Source organism: Scatophagus argus, chromosome 16 (genome assembly GCF_020382885.2).
Source record: "Scatophagus argus isolate fScaArg1 chromosome 16, fScaArg1.pri, whole genome shotgun sequence".
Classification (NCBI taxonomy): domain Eukaryota; kingdom Metazoa; phylum Chordata; class Actinopteri; family Scatophagidae; genus Scatophagus; species Scatophagus argus.
In genome coordinates this window covers 21,642,906-21,666,636 of record NC_058508.1, presented here as the reverse complement: position 1 = coordinate 21,666,636, position 23,731 = coordinate 21,642,906, and the positions used below count along the sequence as shown (strand labels likewise).

Genomic DNA, 23,731 nt, shown 5'->3' with positions numbered 1-23,731 from the left:
CGGCGCTTTCTGGATTTCATGGTGAATTATCTGAGTGAGGATGGTCGGGGTCAGCTCAGGACCAAACAGATAAGCACTAACTGTAGCAGCAGGTAAATTACTTCTATTCAGCTTTATCCACCTTTTAACTTGTTGTTGAGTACAGTGTGCAGTCTTCATTTTGTACTCTACACACACACAAACACACACACAGATTTTTCTATGCCAAATGAAGTCCATTAATGAGATTTTACTGACATCTTATGGCAAGTTCTTATCGTTACACCTCCCTCCGACACAGACCGGGCATGTTACAACCTGGACCAGTCGTTGTACTCGACCAGTATGTTTACTGCTCTCAGGTGTAACAGGATCTTAAGAGTGACAATTTTTTTTCTTTTATTCTAACAAACCAGACTAAACGTCACAAATAAAGTAGACAGGATTTCTCTTATTCCAGTGAACGTATGTAAAGACAGTGTATATGGGAAGTTAAAAGTTTTATTGAAAGTTTATACCACTAAAACCGCAGTCTTTTGAAAAATAAGCATTATTAAAATGAACATCACCAACTGGCTTTATTTTGTGCTGCATTTTGTGCTAATTAGCAAACGTTAGCATGCTGACATGCTAAACTGAGATGTGATAACAGACTGTGAGTATGTTAGCAGGCTGGTGTTAGCATTTAGCCCAGAGCACATTTCTGTCAGAATATTATTAAATAAACTGTAACTAAGTCATACTATTTTTCCACAACGACTCCAAACTATCTAAAGTTATGAGGGCCAGCACAGCAGGTGAGTTTTGATGCTGAAGGAGGATCACTTTAAAGCTACTTAAGGGTGAATTAGCCCACATGGACACTCGAGGTTTGAGAGGTTAAAGAGCGTTTACAGACGACGGGCTTCTGCGTGCGCTTTGTGCTTTGTAAACTTTAACCAAATTAGCTAAAGTCAACAGTCAGCAGCCCTCTTCTTATCCTATTATGGTTTGGCCTTCTCCACTGGATATTTGGAATTTGAATATCCACACAGGCTTCACTTCACCTTACGTAATGCTGTTCGAAGCAAACTGCTGTGCGTCGGCTCCAGCTCACACCAGAAAGAGTTCAGGACATGAAACACAATCAGATCGTTCACTCGTTCATAAATATGGAACATGAGACATCCTTCATTCAGTTTAAAGAGTTCAAGGAGCAGTTCACCTCAACATGAAGATCCAGTCGGGATCACCTCACCCTCGTTTAAAATGTCAGAGTCATGTTTCCATCACTTTTGGGGACATTACCTAGACTTCCATTAATTTCCTGGAGGTTTAACAACCACCTAACTATAAACTATAAATTACTTGCGTAATCCTAACTCCCACCTTAACCTAACCTAAAGCAATTCTTCACCCTAATATTTAATGATTTACATTATGGGGACTTGCTTGTTGTCCCCGTACGTAAGGCGGGTCCTGACAATGTGACTGTGTGAAGTGTGTCAAGAGAAATTCTCACAATGAAGACATGAGAACCATTAAGCAGCACATGGACACACACATCTGCTTTCCCTCCTCTACAGGTGGTGCTTATTCTAATTATTTATTACAGGATTGCTTTACCTCTAATCATAGATCACAAAATATTTACGTGTTAGTGATCTGAATCTTAACTGAAATTTGTCAACTAAATGTAGTGGAGTAACAAGCCCAATATTTCCCTCTAAAATGTAGTGGAGTTCAGTGGCTGACATAAACTGGTATTCAAGTACCTTAGTATTTGGGTGCCATAGTATTTCAGTGGTACTCATATTCCACCACTGGCCACAGTATCTTCATTTCATGTCTTTGTCAGTTTATTGTATTATGTATTAATTCCATTTCTGCCGTTTGTAAACAGAACAGTTGGCGGTAAACTCGTGTTTAATTCTGACATATCTGCTCTGCTTTAAGCCTCAATAAATCAACACTTCAGAGTCAGAGTTTGGGTCTACGGCAGCTGCAGGACCAGCTCCTCGTCCTCCTCCGAGTCTGAAGGTTTGTGCAGCTTCAGCGTTTTCTCTCTGCCGAACTTGGCCCTGGGTTTGAAGGCCACGGAGAGCAGCTCCTTCTGGATCCTCTGCTCCCTCTGGCTCCTCAGCAGAGCCAGGATCTCCCTCCTCTTGGCGGCCATGGCCTCATACCGCCGTCTCTCCGCCTGTCTCTGCCGGACCGCCGGGACACTCGGCGGCTCCGGTGAGGACTGTTTGGGTCCGGGAGCAGGCCGGGACACCGGCAGCCTCTGTCGGATCTCTGCTGACACCAGCCGGGACTCCAGCGGCGGCAGGAGAGCCAGCGAGCTCCACAGCTGCCGGGCGTGGGACGCGTCCTCCGGAGAGGAGCCGTCGAACACGGTGAAGAAGTCCTCAAAGTCCTCCTGCTCCGGACACGAAGCCTGGGCAGACATTTTCCTGTTAGCGGTGTTTAATATGGTCACCATGGAAACGAGGCTACTACGGCGAGCCAGGACGAACAAAAGTGAGACGTTCCACAAAAAGAATAAAAGACCATCAGGCTGAACTGGGACAAGGTTTTCCAGTAGGAAACCCGTGGGTTTACTGATTATTAGGCAGCTGTTTCTTACGATCAGTCAGGCTGACACGTTACATTAACCTGCAGATTCAGATCACAAAAACAAAAACTATAATCTACTTAGGTATGAAAACATATGTAGTTAGATAATAAATGGGCATATTGTCAAGGATTACAGGGTTACATTTTTTGCTAAAGTCTAAGGTAATTTTAAAATTATGTCTTTTTTCATGAATATATTCTCACTGTGTTCTTGTATTTAAACACAAGTTACTGCTCTCGGGTCGCCATTTGTCTTAATAGTGACTTAACGAATATTCGTTTTAAATGGTGATAATGGAGTTTTCATTCCTTTCTAGACAGATAGATAGATGGACAGATAGATAGATACTTTATTGATCCCGAGGGAAATTCAAGTTTCTATATTATTTAGTCCTCATACGTTACAGCAGCAAACAAGCAAACACACACAGCAGATCTGTAGTTTCTGTTTTCCTCAGGGTTTGTTTGACCGACTGCAAACGCTGAAAATACCACATGCATTGAATTTGCATTGAAAATGTTTTGAGATGATAAACCGCTCCGCAATTCAAAGCTTTTAATTTGAAGGCAAAGCAATTAAAGCTCTCCTCTCGCTCTGATTGGCTGGACGGGCGTCGCTCGTGGCTGCTGCCAACTTTGGTGACGAGGCGGTTCGCGCGCTGCTGCTCCACCCCCAGGTGTCGCGGGCCGGTTTAAATAGTGTGCAGGACGAAGGACGACATCATCATCGTCACTCCGTTCACCTGACATGATATTCTCATCTCCCTGCAGCCGAGCCTCCATCCTGCACTGAGGGCTGAAGCGCTGCACGGTGAGTATCAGGTCTGATTCTTCTTCTGACAGGTGCAGTGGAGCAGCAGCTGGCGTAGGAGGGACAGGTGTAACTACTGACATGCAGAAATTCTCCTGAACTTACCTGTTCAATCAGTCACGAAGGCTGTTAATACTGTCTAAAATAAATTAAAGGAAGAAGTAAGAACAGAGCTTGTTAGTCGCCAAAAGTCAGTTTTCAAACTAAAGCACATAAGGAGGAGTACGTGTTAAGAGTTTCTGTTGAGAGTAATAAATATATGAGAATTTTCTGAGAAAACTTTAAAGCAGTAGCCTGCTGCATCATCCTCAGGTGCTTTCAGAAAGATAAGAAAAGCTCCGGGATGGCATTTTAAACATTAATGTGGTCTGCTGACTGGCTGACATTCACCCTCAGCCACACATTTCTCACTAAATATGTCAGCAAGCTTCATTAGAGATGTTGATATTGATTTGTGCTCTCGTACCTGCTCTGTTTGGACGGCCACACACGGATGCACCTTGTGACATGTCACCATTTTGGTGTAAACGGTAAGCTTGGCTGGACACATGAGCTGCACCTTATAAGGTAGTATGTCTGTCTAAGTCCCTAGCATCCCTCTTTGGGCTACCAGGCTACCAGAGCAAAGGGTTAGCCAAACATGGGCATCCCAGCATGGCAGCTCACTTGTTTGAGCATAGGGGTTATCTGTGGGCTGCTTTTCATGTTTTATTGCCTGCTGTTCAATGGGAGGTCAAAGCAGCCTTGTGACCTGCATGAAGAGGCAGAGGCAAGGATAAGTGAGTAAGTAGCACATTGCAAACCCAGGCAAATGTGTGGAGGCCGTTATCAGCACTAATCTGTCAGGCAGTTCACTAAAACCAAATGTAAATGATCCATGTGAGGCAGTTTGAGTCAAAGGACAAAGAAAAATCGTATCTGTGTTACCGATGCTCGTCTGTCCTCGTCCTCGTCCTCATCTGCTATGATGTGTGAAGAAGAAGCCATGTGATTGGTAAATCTTTGTGGTGACTCATGTTTTGTCCATCTTTCCTTGTTGTTATGTGTAATTTTGATCTTTACATCCAAAATGGCACTTTTGGCGTTTTGTTGTTTGCTTGTCCTTCCAGCGCTGTCAACCAAATCTGACTAATCGGGCCACATGGTCCTGGCGAAGAACGTTTTTGAGGATTAAAAACATGATCGATAATAATGAAATATTTGAGTTTGATTGTTGCCTATTGAGGAATAAAAAATCTGAGTTCAAAGATTAAAGTTTTCACTTAACATTTCGTTTAAGCATTTTAGGCTCTCAGGCTTTAGTTGTCTTTGTTAAAGAGGCAAACATTTTGCAGCACTGACTGATTTAGCTTGACTTTTTGGGAAATTCACTTCTTTGCTTTGTTTGTCGACAGCTGGATGAGATGACTAAAACCTTTCACGTCGGTTGCTGGTTAGCTTAGCTTGGGGGGGCTGGTTCTGTCCAAAGGTAACACAGTTTTGTTTACCAGCACCTCTAAAGCTCACCGACTCACATGTTTTATCCTGTTGGTTTCATGTGCTGCGTGAGTCCTGTGCCGGGGGCATCCAGTCTGCTGGCTCCACCTCCATATTTACTGTACAGACATCAGAGTGGTACCAACCCTCTCATCTAACTGTTGGAAGCAGATCAACTTCCCAAAGAGTAAAACTGTTCCTTTCACAGCCTCATTAGCATATATATTAGCATCAAACAATCTAACGTGTTGCTGCGGCCTCGCTGATGGACGACTCACTGCTGTCTGTTCGCTCCAGCAAACTCAGTGAGTTATGTTTCCTAAAACCAGCGTCTGATTTCTGTCGTCTGTCGTGTCAGCAGGCCAGAGGTCAATCAGAGGTCAGAGGTCAACCCGAGTCCCATCATCGTACCAGAGGCTCACCCAGTCGCCTGTGACAATCCAGACGCCAGCTTCGAACTACCAGCGATCGACTCTGCCGACTCCGCCGGCGTGAATCATTCAACCACTGACGGTGACATTTCAAACATGGCTGACCCGGCTGCCGACGACAGCAAGTACCTCTTCCTGGGAAATGACTTCCGCAACAGCGGGGTGGCGCAAGCTGACTGGGCCGCCAAGAAGATGGTGTGGGTGCCGTCAGAGAGAGAGGGCTTCGAGCCGGCCAGCATCAAGGAGGATAAGGGTGACCAGGTAATGCACACCTTGATGATGTCATCAGTATCAGTTGCTGCTGCAGTCACATGAGTCTCTAGAAAGTGAACACTTCGGTACGGGCCCAGCAAGCTGCGTCTCTTAGTTACTGATCTGACATCTGACGGCTGGACGTCTCCAAAAGCTTAACTACCTCCGCTCAGTTCCAGCTTGAAGAAGCTGAAGCTGCTTCACACCAGCACATGTTGAATAAGTTTGTGAGTAGACACAAAGTGTGCTTTTGGCTGCAGGTGCTGGTGGAGCTCTCCAACGGCCAGAAGGTGACGGTGAACAAAGACGACATCCAGAAGATGAACCCGCCCAAGTTCAGCAAGGTGGAGGACATGGCCGCCCTCACCTTCCTCAACGAAGCCTCCGTCCTCCACAACCTGCGAGAGCGATACTTCTCCAGCCTGATCTATGTGAGAAATCTCCTCTCCATGTTGTTGTTCTTACAAATATCATAGAACATCATTGAATTTTTGATATCTAAAATTCATTATGATGAAGTTAAATAAAATTGTTGACACGCCGTATTGGAGCTGTAAGCAGTAAGAATGTCCCTCAGGTGTCAGAAATACAACATATGATTTGTAGCAGTAGCAGTTATATCTGAGCTCTCCACAAGTCCTTTTAGAACAACTCAGAAACCAATTTTAGGAATCAGGAAATCTAAGTGGTGGATTTCTGAAATGGTTTGCCGACATGTCAGAAATGAAATTATTTTTTCCACATGTAAATTCAATCATTTATCTGTGAGCTTTATTTTTATTTTTACTTTTTACTCAGTTTTTACTCATCAGAATCCATCATTTCCACCGGTGAAAACCACGTGTCTGCCAGACATCCTGCTGATTTAATGTTGTTGTCCTTGTCCTTGTCCTGGAGGGTTTAAGGTGATCAGAGTCAAACCAACATTGTGCAGTGAGCTTAGAATACGAATCACTTCTAACCCAGAACGTTTAGAAGTGACTGCGGCGATGAAACCCTGCAGCGTTAGCAGGTGACTGCAGTCCGGAGGGGAGACGCTGCTTCCTGTTCCTCCTTTTCTAAGCCCCTTTAAGTCCACACTGACTCCACGCTCAGGTGGAAGAGTCCTTGTTGGAGGACACTCTGCTCTCCACATGGACTCAGGGTGTACTGGAAGGATCAACAGCTTACGTTTTTATATTTTTAGTCGGTCCTACAAAGTCTAATAAGGTTACGGGATGTAAAATTAAAACCCCAAGCTGATGCATTTAATACAGACGGCCATGAAGATCAGTGGAAGTGAGGAGCTGCAGTCCCTCCAGCCCATATATGAGCAGACAGCATCTGAGCAGCCAAAAACATCCCGCACGCAAAATAATTTATAGAAACCCGATCGTGAAATTTAAATAAATTTGTGGAGTTCGTATTTGACGAGGTTTTTGTTGGAAGACAGGCGAGTCTGAGAGGTTGGCTGGTATGATATATGTTCATATGGCTTTAAGTTTTAAATATAAGTTGGTTATTATATTATATAAATGAGGATGTTTTTACATTGTTGGTTCTGGGATTAGTTCAGGTTAGATTACTGCCATGTAGGGCTGCTTCTCACTAATATTTTCATTATCTGCTGATTATTTTCTCAGCTGGCTGATTTGCTTGATAGAAAGGTGATGTTTGAAATTTTAAAGTGTGAAATTTTTCAGACTAATTGTCCCAATCTCGAAGATATTCAGTTTCCTGTCACAAATGAGGAAAACGTCTTAATCAGGAGGCAGAACCAGTGAGATTCAGAGTTTTCCTAAAAAAAAACTGTAAAAACAAAATTGTAAAATTGTCAAACGATTTATGATGATTTCACTTCAGTTGACTGACTGGTTAAATGTTTCAGCTCCACTGTGATCACAGCATCGTTTTTTTAACACAAATGTGATCGTACTTCATCAGTCGTATTGTAATACTTCATCACGTACACACGTCAGTTGGTTTGTTGTTGGATTGATCGATTATGTTTGTGTCAGGGCCGACACTGATGATCAGTAATAAAGGAGGTGAAAACTGATATTTCGGGTCTTTGGTGGAAAACACTGAGGGTTTTCAGTCTCCTGTCTGTGCTCCCCTCTCCACAGACGTACTCCGGTCTGTTCTGCGTGGTGGTGAATCCCTACAAGATGCTGCCCATCTACTCTGAAAAGATCATCGAGATGTACAAGGGCAAGAAGCGTCACGAGGTGCCGCCGCACATCTACTCCATCACAGACAACGCCTACAGGAACATGATGCAAGGTAACCGCCAGCCTGTCAGGTCGCACGTCTGCTTTCTATGGCGGTTTAAAGGCTCAATACACCAAAAATAAATAGTGTTCCCATACTGTTTTTTTCCTTTGCATGCAGGCTAATAAATCACATGGTACTGGACTTGTGTATTCACCAACGCAACAAGTATTTTAGGCTGTACTGGAGGCATTTTTAATACTGGTATAAGAACAGCTCTGGAAATAAAAACATGTGTTCATACTGTCTCACAGTGGTTTCTATAGCCAGAATACGTAACATCTTCACTAGCCGCTAACCCTAACCTTACAAGATCAGTTCACCCCCAGGTCATATTTTCTCTTTTCCCAACATTATGTAATTCCATATTTCTGGAATACTCCTTTACAAGTGTTAAACGTACTGCAGTGCTGCTGCTAATTGCCTTCTGAGTAACTTACATTCATTCTTATTCATTTAGTTATTTTAACTGCGTATCTCATATCAATTGTACATTTATCTTGTATTTTTTGGGTTCCTGTGAGTTTATTCCTGTTGCGCTGCTGCACTGTTGCTGCTATACTATTGAGGGGGAGGCTGACAATATGCCTCCAAAAAGCCCAGTGTGTCTCAGCACTTGACACACACGCACATACATGAAATGATCCAAGTTCCTGAGTAGAGGTCGACGGATGGCGGCGAGCAGCCCCGGCTGAAGCCTCAGAGCGTGCCGTCTCGTCTCCGGATGGTCCGCCAGTGACCTCAGACCAGCTCCATACTTTCCATTCAGCTCCAGAATGGCCATACATGGAGCAGGGAGACCAGATTACAGCAATGGAGCCCTGCATCCACCTGCTATTTTTAGATGATATGAGTGATGGAGGCTAATCTCCTTCTGAACGAGATTTCAGAGCCGTCTGCTCTCGTGTCCGAGCGAAGCGGCGCCGCCTCAGGGTTTATGTTTGGTCCGTTCGGCTTGGCTTCAACTAACGAGTTCAGCTCAGTCAACACTTCACATTATTTCCCCCTTTTAACTTGCCTCTCTCTCTCCACAGACCGTGAGGATCAGTCTATTCTCTGCACGTGAGTCAAAACAAACAAGACTTAAACATCTTCCACCACACTGCACTGACTTACATTCACTCCCTGTGGACCAAATCTCGTGTTAACCCTAAAACTGAACCGAATGGACACTGTTGGGACTTGTGTTTTGTCTCCACAATCAGTGTGTGGAACCATTAAACTAATGATTAACTGTCAGATTTGTCAGATCTTTCTTTGTCCTTTCACCCTCTCACGTTTCACCCCTCCTCACCTCTGCTCTGACACCCAGAGGTGAGTCTGGAGCGGGGAAGACAGAAAACACCAAGAAGGTGATTCAGTACTTGGCTGTCGTCGCTTCCTCACACAAGGGCAAGAAGGAAGTGAACCCTGTGAGTAGAAACGTCTCCTGAAAAGTGGATTCACGCAGCAGCCAAACGATGGCTACATTTACCACAGTGTGTCTGTGCAGTAGAATTTGTTTTTAGCTAAGAAATGTGTGTGTGTGTGTGTCGGAGTTGGTTTCAATGCACTAAACATCCTTTTTCTGGTGACTTCATAATGACAAAGCTCTTGGCTGGTGTCATGAAAAACTGAGCCTTAATTTGAAAGTATTGTCATGAAATAGCAGCGACATCAGTAAAATGTGCTGATAACAGAGAGCCGTTGTATTAAAGGAGATTCTTGTGCCAAGTCTTAATAGCTTTCCCTCAAATCCTCCACCACACTGACTGAGAGTTAAAGCTGCACATGATCCAGTGAAGAACTATCTGTGGTTTGTTTAGCCAAGATTTATTGATGCTTGATCTCTGGCCCTGCTGCTCTGCTGCTTCTCAAGCTGTCATGCGGGGAGCCAATTTTGGAGAAATGCTAAATGTAGCACCTTCCAAACAAAGACAGAAAAACTGAGGATTCATTGAGTTTCTAACCAGTTTGTGTTTCTGTTTCTTCCTGCAGCAGCAGCAGCAGCAGGGAGGATCTCTGGCCTATGTGAGTATAAAATCTCATATGTCAAAGATGTCTATTTATTGTGCTGCAGAGATATCTGCTGAAGTTAGCATACTAACCAGCTAACCCTGTAGTTTCAGCTGGGAGATGTATATGAGCGGTGAGTTCGCTAAGGTTCACAAGCTAATTTCAGCCATAGAGCCACTAGCTCCTGAGCTAACTGCTAACTGAGCGAACTGTGTCTATAGCTATAGCCAAACACAGCTTCAGCAAAGAGTAGAGGGAGTAGCACAAGTTGCTCCTTTTGCAGGGAAACAAGGATGCTTCATACTGAAATATAACTTCTCAAACAGGAAATTAGAAACTAAAACATCTCTCTACTACTGGCAACTTCTAAAAAGAGTTAGTTGGAGTTAAAGGTCTTGGTTATTGTTTGAGGAAAGACGGAATAGAGCACAGATGTGTAACCTTGTTATGGGCTGTAGGGGGAGCTAGAGAAGCAGCTCCTGCAGGCTAATCCCATCCTGGAAGCATTTGGAAACGCCAAAACCATCAAGAATGACAACTCCTCGCGATTTGTAAGTTTTTGATTACTTTGTAAGTCAACTCTAACAAACACGTAGTCTTTAAGTCATCTCAGTCACTAATGTTTCACATAGCCGTCGTTGTCTTCTCTGTCCGCAGGGCAAGTTCATCAAACTCAACTTTGATGTGACCGGCTACATTGTTGGTGCCAATATTGACACCTGTATCCTTTTTAATATCAAATTTGTTTGTTAAATTATGAATATAAGATTAATGTGATTTCATAATGGTATTCCAAATTCAGTTGTGCCTGAAATATTACATGAAAAGAGATCTGGTTAAGTGCTTAACCCCTCCTGATATGATCAGACCTGCTGGAGAAGTCTCGCTGTATTCGTCAGGCCAACACTGAGAGAGCCTTTCACATCTTCTATTACATGGTGGCAGGAGCCAAGGACAAGATGAGGGGTGAGCTACAATATGATGAGAAAAACATTAACACTCCTGGGCTGTGACAGATCTCGGAAATTGCCCTGTTAGCTGAATATTTGGCATACATGGACTCTTGTGTCACATGGACCCTTGTGGCCACCCAGGTGGAGAAACCATAACTTTCAATAGTTTATTTCCTCTTATTTTATCAAAGCTGTACACAATCCATCCGAGCGTCACCTTATAGTTATACATCAGAACAGATACATAAGAAACATGGTAGGCTTGACAGCTGATGAACAGACTTTACCATCAAAATTTTCACTCGGTGTGTGTTTAGAGGAGCTTCTGCTGGAGGACTTCAGCGGCTATCGTTTCCTGGTTGCGGGTCACGTGGAGATTCCCGGTCAGGAGGACGACGTGATGTTTGATGAAACTCTGGACGCCATGGAGATCATGGGCTTCACTGAGGAGGAGAGAATAGGTACAAAGTGTTTCATCCCACAGTGCTCTGTGTAACTGACTCACACAGTAGGTTTCATTTGTTCCAGTAAACTATTACCACATAAAGTAAGCAAAGGAAAGAATAACATCACAAAAGTCTGCAGGTCAGTGTTTGAAATCAGCTTATCTACCCCAGTTTGGCAGAATACAATCATAGAAAATCTTTGAATCTTTTTTAGGACTTCTGTAAGATTGCTGGAAGTTTATGCACCATCTTGATTGCCATCTTCCTCTCTGCAGGGATGTTGAAGGTTGTGTCCACTGTGCTCCAACTGGGCAACATCAAGTTTGAGAAGGAGAGGAACAGCGAGCAGGCGACCATGCCGGACAACACCGGTAACCTTCTTCAGATACCAACACCAGTGCTGTAGGTTAACCTCTAAAGCTCTCTGACCTCCTCCCTGTCTCGCGTTACAGCTGCTCAGAAGGTGTGTCACCTGCAGGGCATCAATGTGACCGACTTCACCCGCGCCATCCTCACCCCTCGAATCAAAGTGGGCAGGGAGGTGGTGCAGAAGGCGCAGACCAAGCAGCAGGTAAGGCTCGAAACGAAGGAAAAGCAGAACGCCTCAGAAAACAGGACTACTCAAATAAAGTATCTCACACTCAGAATTAAAGTACAACTCTTGAGTAAAAGTACTTTGTTATTTTGCGCCTCTGAAGCTAACAAATAGTTTTTTTTGTTATGATGTTTAACCCTTCTGTTGCATCACCTTTCAGCTGCACAGAGCTATAAAATCATCTCACAATCAGTGATAACCATCTCCTCTCTCTCTCTCTCTCTCTCTCCATCTTTTCTTCCCTTACCTCCATCCTGCTCACGCCTCCTCCAGGCTGATTTTGCAGTGGAGGCTCTGGCTAAGGCCATGTATGAGCGCCTGTTTCGTTGGATCCTGGCCCGAGTCAACAAGACACTGGACAAGAGTAAGAGACAGGCGTCCTCCTTCCTGGGCATCCTGGACATTGCTGGCTTTGAGATTTTTGAGGTGAGAGTTTGCTCAAAGCATTTAAACACTTCATTGTTTTTACTGTTTCCTAATCGCTGTGATGTTTTCTCTGCTTCAGGACAACTCCTTCGAGCAGCTGTGCATCAACTACACCAACGAGCGCCTACAGCAGCTCTTCAACCACACCATGTTCATCCTGGAGCAGGAGGAGTACAAGAGGGAGGGCATCGAGTGGAACTTCATCGACTTCGGCCTCGACCTGCTGCCCTGCATCGAGCTCATCGAGAGGCCGGTCAGGACGGGCTGCGGCCGGGCGTGATTTACTTTAACCAGGAGTTCGATGACTTTAAAGAATTTATTATCAAACACAGAATTTGTCAGGGCCGGTACTCGTCATACTTCTACGACTAATACTCCAGAATGAGCTAAAGAGACAAGAGGGTTTTCGCTGAGAGTCAAAAATAATCACATGATCGATTACATGCTGTCCCCACATCCAGATGTCCTAACAGAAAACACAGAAGATATTTAAAGATGTCCTCTTGTCCTCTGTGTCCTTCCCTGTCCTGCAGAACAACCCTCCAGGCATCCTGGCCCTGCTGGACGAGGAGTGCTGGTTCCCCAAAGCCACTGACGTGTCCTTTGTGGACAAGCTGCTGAACACCCACACTGGCCACGTGAAGTTCTCCAAACCCAAACAGCACAAGGACAAACTGATGTTCAGTATTCTGCACTACGCGGGGAAGGTATTCCCCAACAAATGCACTGTTATATTAAGTGTTTTTAAGGAGTCTGTCTTCAGTAGGAACCAGTGAGCGTTGAGCTGAGAACCATAGACAGGAAGTCAAAGTACCAAGAGACGGACTTACACAGCCTTCTCCTTTGTTGAAAATAATTGTCTGATTTTTTTTGGTGTCATTGTGATCACTATCAGCAAACGTGACTTTCATTTACATTTCCAGGTGGACTATAATGCGGCTAACTGGCTGACGAAGAACATGGATCCTCTGAATGACAATGTGACCGCTCTGCTCAACAACTCGTCCAGCAACTTCGTGCAGGACCTGTGGAAAGACGGTCAGTCCTCCATGATGGGGCAACATGTCTGCTTATTGTTTTCATGTATTTATTTATTTTTTTTCTTATTAGTTTGCTGTCTGCTGATGGGTTAATCTGTCTGTAATTGTGTGTCCTGTTGTCACTGTTGCATTTTCCTAAAATATGTTAGCTGTTTTAAATTAAATGTTGCTGGTGAGATGAAGTGGTCACATCTTGTCTACTGCAGCCTCCGTAGTCTAGAGTGTGTGCGAATAAAATAAAAATCGAGTAAAACACATCCACATTTCCCTTTTCTCTGGGTGTGGTATAACTTTTTCCTGTTTCTGATCGTCCTTTTTAGCGGATCGAGTGGTGGGTCTGGAGACCATGACCAAGATGTCAGAGAGTTCGGCGCCCACCTCCACTAAATCCAAGAAGGGTATGTTCCGCACGGTGGGTCAGCTGTACAAGGAGTCGCTGAGCAAACTGATGACCACTCTGAACAACACGCAGCCCAACTTCGTCCGCTGCATCATCCCCAACCACGAGAAGAGGGTGGGCCATCGCTGTTTTTACATTAAAGCTGAACTTACATGTTTTTTCCCCCAAATGTTTCCAGAAGGAGAGAAGAAACCGAGTCTTCTGTTGCATTTAGTGATTTTTGGTCTGCTGCTGTGCTGCAGGCTGGGAAGATGGACGCCAACCTGGTGCTGGAGCAGCTCAGGTGTAACGGCGTGCTGGAGGGCATCCGAATCTGCAGACAGGGTTTCCCCAACCGCATCGTGTTCCAGGAGTTCAGGCAGAGGTGATGCTTCACCCACGTACTGATTACTCTCATTTGTATCAGTGGTGGAAACTGTAGTGTTGTAGCTCCTCGCCTCGCTGCAGTCACACAAACAGTTGTCTTAAACAGTTTGTGTGACTGATCTTTACAGCTAAGTGTTTTTGTCACGTTTGTAGATATGAGATTCTGGCTGCTAACGCCATCCCGAAGGGCTTCATGGATGGGAAGCAGGCCTGCTGTCTGATGGTGAGCTGAACATCGGTGTTTCACAGATTCAGAATTTGTAATCTGTAAGAAGCAGAGGTTTCTATTGGACTTCACTCCACAGTCCTTTCCTCCTCTTGTCTCCTCCAGGTAAAGCACCTGGATCTGGATACCAACCTGTATCGGATTGGTCAGAGTAAGATGTTCTTCAGGACTGGAGTTTTGGCTCAGCTGGAGGAGGAGAGAGACCTCAAGCTGACCGTCATCATCATCGCCTTCCAGGGACAAGCAAGAGGCTTCCTGGCCCGCAAGTGAGAGTAACAGTGAGACTGGATGCTGATGTCTGTCCAGAGTGTCCTGTCACAGTCTTTTGGGATGCACAAAATTACCTACTGCATCTTGGATGATTTCCACACACACCAGCTGACATACGGTCTTTTCTGTGTGTGTGTGTTTTCAGGGCCTTCAGTAAACGTCAGCAGCAGCTGAGCGCCATGAAGGTCATCCAGAGGAACTGCGCCTGTTACCTCAAGCTCAAGAACTGGCAGTGGTGGAGGCTCTTCACCAAGGTTACACACACACACACACTTATTTATCTGATGTCATACAGATGGTTACATTTTGTACACCTCCCACTGTTGAGAATTGGGAGAAATCACATCTCCAGTTCCACTTTTATTTGGTGAAAATCTATTTTTAAAGAATTTCTATCTATGAAATGAATATGATTAAGGATTTTTCTTGGTTCAAGCTGACGCCCACATTGGCACTTGGTGACATATATTGTGAGAAATGAAAGGTGCAGTTCAGTTTCAAAACTAAACAGTTCTTTGCCGTTGTTACGACGAACTGTGACTTTCTGTGCTCAGAGAACTAAATCTCTCTCAGTGTGGCCTATTTTCAAGTGGTCAGGGTCTTTATCATCCATCCAGCCTCCCAGCTGTTCCTGTAAAGGATAAAATCATGAACTGTTCAAAAGGAACCCTAACTGAGTTGTGTCCATCTGTGGTGCAGGTGAAGCCTCTGCTGCAGGTCACCAGACAAGAAGAAGAAATGGGTCAGAAAGAGGAGGAACTAAAGGCTGCAAGGGAGGTGGCAGCCAAGACGGAGGCTGAACTGAAGGACATTTCCCAGAAACACACGCAGGTGAAATAAACGAAGGTTTTTAATCTTGTTTGTTCACGTAAACAGCACACCTGCAGTAGTAATAGAAGTCTCTGTATGTAGCTGATGGAGGAGCGAGTCCAGCTGGAGATGAAGCTTCAGGCAGAGACGGAGCTGTGCGCCGAGGCTGAGGAGATGAGGGTGCGGCTGGAGGCCAAGAAGCAGGAGCTGGAGGAGGTGCTGCACGAGATGGAGGCCCGGCTGGAGGAGGAGGAGGAGCGCAGCCTGACCCTGCAGCATGAGAAGAAGGACATGGAGCAGCAGCTACAGGTGGACGAGATCAACACATTATTTCAGATTAATAACACTTTATAACAGTTTACATACACCAACGCTTGACATAAAATAATTAATCAGTTGTCAAAAGGCGGCAACCAATTTTCTTTCATTCTACAAAGCAATTAATCGACTGATGGTGGCAGTGTCTCTCGAGTATGTCCTGCCATGTTTTCTGACTTCTGGTTTCAGGATATTTTCAACCCATATTTCACCTTGTGTTTGTCTGAAGCTCATGGAGGCCCACATAGCAGAGGAGGAAGACGCTCGGCAGAAGCTGCAGCTGGAAAAAAACGGTGTGGAGGGAAAAGTCAAGAAACTGGAAGAGGACGTCCTGTTCATGGAGGACCAAAATAACAAGCTGCAGAAGGTATAAAGACGCAGTTTGGTGTTGGGGAGAGCTCTTAGTTTTACTCATGTGGCCTCACGTGCTCACCTGTTTTTCAGGAGCGGAAGCTTCTGGAGGAGAGGATGGCTGACATGAGCTCAAACCTGGCAGAGGAGGAGGAGAAGTCCAAGAACCTGACCAAGCTCAAGGCCAAACATGAGTCCATGATCTCCGAGCTGGAGGGTGAGTCAGCGCAATTAAAATACTCAGTTTATGCATACAGACAAATGCAGGTAATAATTTATTGACCTCAAAAATAAAAATAAAAAAAGTCTCTTTTTTCTCTCTTCCTTACTAAAATAATAACTGTACAAAACATTAAATAGAAACAAAATGCTCCTCTGCCAAAACTGAAAATGTGCTTTGATGAAGAGTCTGTTCACATCACCTGTGTGTGCAGTGCGTATGAAGAAGGAAGAGAAAGGTCGCCAGGACACGGAGAAGGCCAAGAGGAAGGTGGAGGCCGAGCTGGCCGAGCTCCAGGAGCAGAATGCAGACCTGCAGGCCCAGCAAGCCGAGCTCCGAGCCCAGCAGGCCGCTAAGGAAGAGGAGCTCCAGGCCACACAGGCCCGGTGAGAAGCACCACACCGGCAGATGACGTTCGTAACAAACCCCCAACAAATAGTCCATAAGGAATTAATGAATTAATCAGTAATTAAAGTAACTGCTAGTTGCAGCTCTCGTTCATAACAACCAACAACAGAACGTGTTGTTGGACAGAATAATCATACTGACAAAGTGAGCCCAGTGAGTCTTACCAGCACTTTAGCAGAAAGTTTATCCCAAGGCTGGTGCTGGGGGAAAGGTCGTGCATCATACATGGCTAGGACTGAAGCCCTCCACTCAAACAGGAATGAAAGATGAACACGTTAGAAAGTGCACATGTGTCCACAGGTTGGAGGAAGAGAGCAATCAGCGAGGGTCGGCGGTGAAGCGGGTTCGGGAGATGGAGACTGTGCTTTCAGAGCTGCAGGAGGACTTGGAGGCAGAGAGGACGGCCAGGGGGAAGGCGGAGGCAGCTCGACGGGACCTCGGAGAGGAGCTGAATGCTCTACGCAGTGAGCTAGAGGACAGCCTCGACACCACCGCCGCTCAGCAAGAGCTACGGTCTGTATGATCTATTAGATGGCCTCTGATTGATTATTTTTGAAAGGTACAGACAGGGGGAGGTGGTGTAATGTAAAGAGCAGTGTCATCTGCATAAAAGTGGACATACGTGAGCTGAACCTCTGGGCTGCGATGCTGCTGGATGTGTTGTGGTGATGTCTAGTGTTTCTTGGACTGGCAGGGCAAAGCGTGAACAGGAGGTGGCCATGCTGAAGAAGGCCATGGAGGAGGAGGGACGTAGCCACGAGGCCCAGATCCAGGACCTGAGACAGAAACATAGTCAGGCTGTGGAGGAGCTCAGTGAGCAGCTGGAGCAGGGCAAGAGGGTAGAGTTCAGCCACATCACGTGATTACATTATCATAGATTCTGATTGTGGTCTCGACTTTGGGAGGGTTTCAATAATTTTGCCTGTTAACAGTTAAAAACTGTTAAATATTAAATTGTGACAAAACATGATATGACCAAAAGCAACATGCAAATAACAATAAAGAATTGCACACATGAACATGAGATGAATTCACAAAAACACTCAGAGCTCGACTCCATCACTGATGAAGCACCACATCTCTCCCTCCAGGTGAGAGCTGGTCTGGAGAAGGCCAAGCAGGCTCTGGAGAAAGAGTCAGCAGACCTGAGCGCTGACCTGCGATCTCTCGCCAGCGCAAAACAGGACGTAGAGCACAAGAAGAAGAAGGTGGAGGGTCAGCTGAACGACCTGCACTCACGCTTCAACGAGAGCGAGCGACAGAGGACCGAACTGGGGGAACGAGTGTCCAAGATGACGGTGAGTCACAAAAACACTAATGAATTAGCACTTCAGATGTTGTTTATTGTTTACCTGCGTCAGGATAAAAATGGTTCTGGAAGTTATCCAGCTGAAAAACACACGACAAATCAACAGAAAATGAACATATTATGCTGCTAGAACTGTATGTACTGTGAGAAAACAGAGTGACGACATTACCAGTTTAATGTTTCTTCCATCTCATTTCTTTCTTTCTCGTTGTTTCTTTCAGGTGGAGCTGGACAACGTGACGAGTCTGTTGAACGAGGCGGAGGGAAAGAACATTAAGCTGAGTAAAGACGTCTCCACTCTGACCTCTCAGCTCCAGGACACTCAGGTGAGAGATGCCACCAGTATACACCTGTTTATAAAGCTCAGGTCCTACGACTTAAAGTGAATGAAGACATTTTCTATCACGAAAGTCAGCAGGGTTCATCTTCTGGTGACCATAAATATGTCCACAAAATCTGACTCTGACCTTTTCATCATCTTTCCTTCTGGACTGATGGCAATTGCCATAAACTGGCACCTCTCTCCTGCAGGAGCTGCTGTCCGAGGAAACCCGACAGAAGTTGAATCTGTCCGGACGTCTGCGTCAGATGGAGGAGGACAGGAACAGCCTGATGGAGCAGCTGGAGGAGGAGACTGAGGCCAAAAGGGCTGTGGAGAGGCAGGTGTCTGGCCTCAACATGCAGGTCAGTAACTTCACACAGATGTTAAGGTAACAGAAGGTCAGTCATGTGAATGTCAGAGACAAACCTGTGCTCTCGTCATTTCATCGTCCACCAGGTGTCCGACTACAAGAAGAAGCTGGACGAGACGTCAGGGATGGTGGAGCTGCTGGAGGAGGGGAAGAAGCGGCTGCAGCGTGACCTGGAGGCAGCCAACAGCGAGTACGAGGAGAAGGCATCGGCCTACGACAAGCTGGAGAAGAGCCGGAGTCGGCTTCAGCAGGAGCTGGAGGACGTCCTCATGGACCTGGACAGCCAGCGTCAACTTGTCTCCAATCTGGAGAAGAAGCAGAAGAAGTTTGATCAGGTTTCACTGTGTTTTGTCAAGCTCAGCCTGCTGAAATGCAGTGCAGCGTTGCCTTTACATTCTGTTCATTTTACACTCACCTCCTCTGTCCTGGTGTTGATCAGATGCTGGCAGAGGAGCGTGCAGTGTCCAGTAAGTTTGCAGAAGAGCGGGATCGAGCAGAGGCGGAGGCCCGGGAGAAGGAGACGCGGGTGTTAGCTCTGTCCAGAGCACTGGATGACAGCCAGAATGCTTTGGAGGAGGCGGAGAAGAACATGAAGGCCCTCCGAGCTGAGATGGAGGATCTCATCAGCTCCAAGGATGACGTGGGAAAGAGCGTAAGAGGAAACATCTGGACCTGAATTAATTCTGTTATTGCCAAAGTCCTTCCTCATCTTCTTCCATTCTCCATCAGGTCCACGACCTGGAGAAGGCCAAGCGTGGCCTGGAGGCCATCGTGGAGGAGATGAGAACGCAGATGGAGGAGCTGGAGGATGAGCTGCAGGTCGCTGAGGACGCCAAGCTGCGCCTGGAGGTCAACACTCAGGCCCTGAAAGCTCAACATGAGAGGGAGCTGCATGCCCGTGATGAGATGGGCGAGGAGAAAAGGAAGCAGCTCCTCAAACAGGTGGAGTACAACCTAATGCTGCTCTTCTGCCATTTACATCAATGTGTGGCTGACAATAAAGGCTAAACACACAGTATGTGTGCAGAGAATGACTGACTGTCACACCTGCTGCCTCTCCATCAGGTGCGTGAACTGGAGGCGGAGCTGGAGGAGGAGAGGAAGCAGCGAAGTCAAGCGTCAGGCGGAAAGAAGAAGCTGGAGGGCGAGCTGAAGGACATGGAGGACCAGCTGGAGGCCACCAGCAGGGGGCGTGACGAGGCAGTCAAGCAGCTCCGTAAGATCCAGGTCAGCACAGACATTAATGCTTTTATTTTCAATATTAAGTGTCTCTTGATTAGGTAAAGTGCCAAAAAAACGGCAATTATGCCAATTTATTACCAGTTGAAACCCTAATGCGACCTCCTCTGCTCTCACACAGGGCCAGGTGAAGGATCTCCAGAGGGAGCTGGAGGACTCGCGTGCAGCCCAGAAGGAGGCGTTGACCTCAGCCAGGGAGTCTGAGCGCAGATCCAAGGCCATGGAGGCCGACGTCGCCCAGCTGCACGAGGTGAGGCCTCAGCTTCAACGTAAAAGCTTGTCATACGTCACATTTTTGAAATAAGCATATTTCCCCACCATCGGAGATTTTCTCTGATCTCTTCTAGGTTTGATATTATGTTATATTTGTGTCCGTCTTTCCTTCCAGATGTTGGCAGCAGCTGAGAGAGCTCGTAAGCAGGCAGAGACAGAAAGAGACGAGCTGTCTGAAGAACTGGCCAGTAACTCCTCTGGAAAGTGGGTGTCATGTGTTGTTAACATATGAATTACGCTCCGACCTTCCCTTCTCTGCCTCCATCTCACCTCTCGGTCCTCCTCCTCTTCTGTCCGTCCAGATCATTGCTGTCTGATGAGAAGCGTCGTCTGGACACTAAGATCAGCCAACTGGAGGAGGAGCTGGAGGAAGAGCAGGCCAATGTGGAGACTCTCAACGACCGGCTGAGGAAGAGCCAGCAGCTGGTAGGTTCAGGGTGGAGCAGAAAGGGCCTGAAGTGGACTAGAGAGGCTTCAGACTACCATCAGTGGGTTAACAAGTTTCCTCCCCGAGTTACAATGTTGTCTTGTCCCGTCTTGACTGCGGTGGTGTAGGTGGACCAGCTGGGCGCCGAGCTGGCGGCAGAGAGGTCTTCCTCTCAGAGCAAGGAGGGATCCAGGCAGCAGCTGGAGAGACAAGCCCGAGAGCTGAAGGCCAAACTGCAGGAGATCGAAGGCCAGGGCCGATCGAAGCTCAAGTCCTCCATCGCCGCCCTGGAGGCCAAACTCAGGGAGGTCGAAGAGCAGCTGGAGATGGAGAGCAGGTGATGGTGCACGGTGGGAAATGTAGTTCAATGCAGTGGTGGTTGTTCAACAATGAAGTCAAGTCCCACGACCCCACGCTGCTTTAAAAATTACATCTTTTGTTTTGAGAATGAGATGGCAGAAATGGCATTTTGTGTGTTTAAATTCAAATACTTAACCAGTTTAACGACGACACATGGTTAAATAAACTGCACCAAAACTCAGGCAGGGGACACGTGAGGATGAAATGTCCTGAGGAAGATTCTGTGTCAATCATGTTGTGTAGGGAGCGTCAGGCCAACGCCAAGAATCTGCGTCAGAAAGAGAAGAAACTGAAGGATTTGACCATCCAGATGGAGGATGAGAGGAAGCAGGCGCAGCAATACAAAGACCAGGTACCACACAGGAAATGCCTTCGCTGTCACGTCTCACGCTTTCAGCCTGGTAAACGTCTCTTCGCTCTGTGCAGGCGGAGAAGGGCAACGTGCGGGTGAAGCAGCTGAAGCATCAGCTGGAGGAGGCGGAGGAGGAGGCCCAGCGCATGGCAGCAGCCCGCAGGAAACTGCAGAGGGAGCTGGAGGAGGCGAGCGAGGCCAACGACACCCTGAGCAGAGAGGTGGCTTCACTCAGGAGCAAACTGAGGTACACTTTATTCTCACTGCAGCTTCCCTTTGTGACTGCGATTAGCATACTTGGCTGAAGTGTCTGGTGTCCAAGTGCTCCTCTGGCACGGCCTCGTTTCCAGAGCCGCCCAGCCCTAACCGGGGAGATACTGACATCTCACATCAATAACAAAATCAGGATGCATTCTGGGGCATGTAGTGTGTAGTTTGTGTGGGCTGGGACAATAACAAGGGATCATCTGAAGACAGGAGTGTAGCGCAGTGAGACGACGGATCCCACTGGATCTGAAGCGAAATATCAAACTTCTCGTCCATCCAGTTCAGCTGCACTCATCCTTAACCTGAAAGCTTTGTAGTGTCTGAGAAAAGAACTATGAAGGCATGGGATCATTTGTGATTTCACATTTCCTCTTCCTCCTTTCATGTCCTGTTTCACACCTGTCCTCAGACACTACTGAGCTGCAGTCTGTCCTCAAAGCTTCCTGCGAATGTTCTCCTCTTCCTTTCCCCTTCAGTTTCCTCCCGTTCACTCCTGCTGCAACATTTCAGGGGCTTCGACTGTTTCTTTGTTTTTGCAACAGTTTCTTTCTGCTTCTTCCTCTGTCCTTCAATTCCTTCTCACCCTCCTCTTCCTCCTCTTTCTCTTCCTGCTGGTGTGTCGGGCGTTCCCAGGCGTGGCGGTGGCGGCGGTGGGGAGGCGGCGTTCAGCAGCCCCAGTCCCCGGAGCAGCGGCGGCGGGAGCAGCAGCATGAGGAGCTTGGGGCTGGGAGGGAGCCTCAGCCGGAGGAGCACCATCAAGGAGAACTCAGTGGAGCTGCAGGAGGAGGAGCCACGCTCCCCGTCTCCCCCTGCCTGCAGCTCCCCTCCCGAGCCCCGCGGGGAGGCCTACAGCTACTCCCCCGAGGAGTAGAGTGACCACAGTGATTGGAGTCCACCCGAGTAAAAAGCTGTTCCAGAAATGTTTTTAGACTTTTCATTTGAATTCAAACCTTTGTTTTAACGCAAACGTTCCTGAACACAGAAACACAGACGGACATTTTAACAACACTGTGGATTTACTTCATGACTGAAGCAGTAAGCCCACAGCGTTTAAATGCTCCAACAGACTAACCCTCCGCTTCACTCCTTCAGTTTGAATCGTAATCATCCAGAGTTTCAGTGGATAGTTTTAGTGTCTGCTGTGTTGAACTGTTGGCAGCTTCAGTACCAAACAAAAAGTTAAACACATCAACAACAAACCAAACTTTTCTGGTCCATAATTTTCCTCCTTCCTCTTTGCAAGTCATATCCTGCTCGCCTTTGTTTTTAATCTCCCCTTCTTAGATGAATATATTACATTTAAAAGGAGCAAACATGCACCCGACGCTGATGGAGCGTCGGGTGAAGTTTTTCTGGAGCATCGCAGCATTCTGCTAAACAACTGAAGAAGCTGGAGATCTGACGCAAAACCCAAGACTCCAGAACCCCGAGATCCCAGATTGGTTTGAAAAGACGTTTTTAAAGCTGAAATCTTCACTGTAGCTGCCGACTTGTGAGCACGAAGGAGGAGGTTTGAATACAACAGACTTCACTGAAGTTTACAAAGTGAAATCGCTGCAAAATGACCTCCAAAATAAAACCTCCAGAATCTGATTCCCAGCTTAAATCTTTCACGGTTTTGTGAAGCAAAGAAAAAGAAGGTCGTGGATTAATATGCTAAATAAGTTATATAAACTGAATATTTGGATTTATTTATATTACAGGTAGTTCCAGTATTTGCCGTATTTAAAGTTGTTCTCGCCGCAGAGTGTGCTGTTAGGGGTTTGAAAGACCCACACGCTGGTTGAACGAAACTCTGACCTGTTATGAAGGGATTTCCAGAATTTTCTAACTAAAGTAAAGATTTACAAACTGCTTCTCAAGATTTGAATATTAAATATAATAAAGATGTATTAAAAAGTAAAATATTGGAAAAGGATTCTGGAAAAAACTTCAGAGCAGCAGGAAGTTTGGTTAAATGAGTGTCTGGGTTCTTCCAGTTTTACCCATAATGCATTTCCCCAGAGAATCTGTTTATTGGAAGTTGAACCCAGCTGTTGTATATTCATTTTTGAGATTAGGCCGTGTGATTTAAACCTCACAGATACACGATATGAATCATAATAAAAGTGCTTTGTGAACCAGTTAAGTGCCAATAAACTGCTACTAAATCCTCAGCAGCGTGTCGCCTCAGTCCTTCTGGAATAAATAAAAT

At 46.2% G+C, this 23,731-nt stretch overlaps 2 protein-coding genes across 6 annotated transcripts; one reads left to right on the top strand and one right to left on the bottom strand.

Annotated features, from left to right (window-relative positions):
- Positions 1–1,830: 1,830 nt before the first annotated feature.
- Positions 1,831–2,455, bottom strand: hoatz (HOATZ cilia and flagella associated protein). Its single transcript, XM_046415398.1, has one exon. The coding sequence runs from the start codon at positions 2,438–2,440 to the stop codon at positions 1,952–1,954; it is 489 nt and encodes a 162-aa protein (XP_046271354.1). The 5' UTR covers positions 2,441–2,455; the 3' UTR covers positions 1,831–1,951.
- A 754-nt stretch (positions 2,456–3,209) lies between these two features.
- Positions 3,210–23,705, top strand: LOC124073019 (myosin-11-like). 5 transcript variants are annotated; one of them, XM_046414900.1, is made up of 43 exons: positions 3,210–3,385; positions 5,223–5,553; positions 5,805–5,975; positions 7,650–7,806; positions 8,829–8,856; positions 9,107–9,206; positions 9,778–9,804; positions 10,248–10,340; positions 10,447–10,510; positions 10,657–10,755; positions 11,060–11,203; positions 11,464–11,559; positions 11,641–11,759; positions 12,057–12,209; positions 12,289–12,462; positions 12,743–12,916; positions 13,133–13,247; positions 13,570–13,763; positions 13,892–14,013; positions 14,169–14,238; positions 14,347–14,507; positions 14,657–14,765; positions 15,211–15,342; positions 15,424–15,630; positions 15,869–16,006; positions 16,084–16,207; positions 16,425–16,596; positions 16,919–17,131; positions 17,313–17,457; positions 17,710–17,916; positions 18,149–18,253; positions 18,459–18,611; positions 18,706–18,954; positions 19,059–19,271; positions 19,349–19,561; positions 19,685–19,846; positions 19,980–20,108; positions 20,247–20,335; positions 20,434–20,557; positions 20,687–20,895; positions 21,162–21,270; positions 21,345–21,517; positions 22,171–23,705. In XM_046414900.1, the coding sequence occupies exons 2-43, from the start codon at positions 5,389–5,391 to the stop codon at positions 22,406–22,408; spliced, it is 6,039 nt and encodes a 2,012-aa protein (XP_046270856.1). In that variant the 5' UTR covers positions 3,210–3,385; positions 5,223–5,388; the 3' UTR covers positions 22,409–23,705. The 5 variants fall into 5 exon arrangements, with proteins under 5 accessions (XP_046270856.1, XP_046270853.1, XP_046270854.1 ...); XM_046414897.1 differs by having other exon boundaries at positions 9,772–9,804; XM_046414898.1 differs by having other exon boundaries at positions 5,220–5,553; positions 9,772–9,804.
- The last annotated feature ends 26 nt before the right edge of the window (positions 23,706–23,731 follow it).

Bases quoted from the DNA above. Each gene is read 5' to 3' on its own strand.
- hoatz (XM_046415398.1), bottom strand. From the start codon at position 2,440: ATGGTGACCATATTAAACACCGCTAACAGGAAAATGTCTGCCCAGGCT.
- LOC124073019 (XM_046414897.1), top strand. From the start codon at position 5,389: ATGGCTGACCCGGCTGCCGACGACAGCAAGTACCTCTTCCTGGGAAAT. The intron at 9,207-9,771 runs GTGAGTAGAAAC...TTCTTCCTGCAG, and splicing joins GCAAGAAGGAAGTGAACCCT to CAGCAGCAGCAGCAGGGAGG. The intron at 21,271-21,344 runs GTACCACACAGG...CGCTCTGTGCAG, and splicing joins CGCAGCAATACAAAGACCAG to GCGGAGAAGGGCAACGTGCG.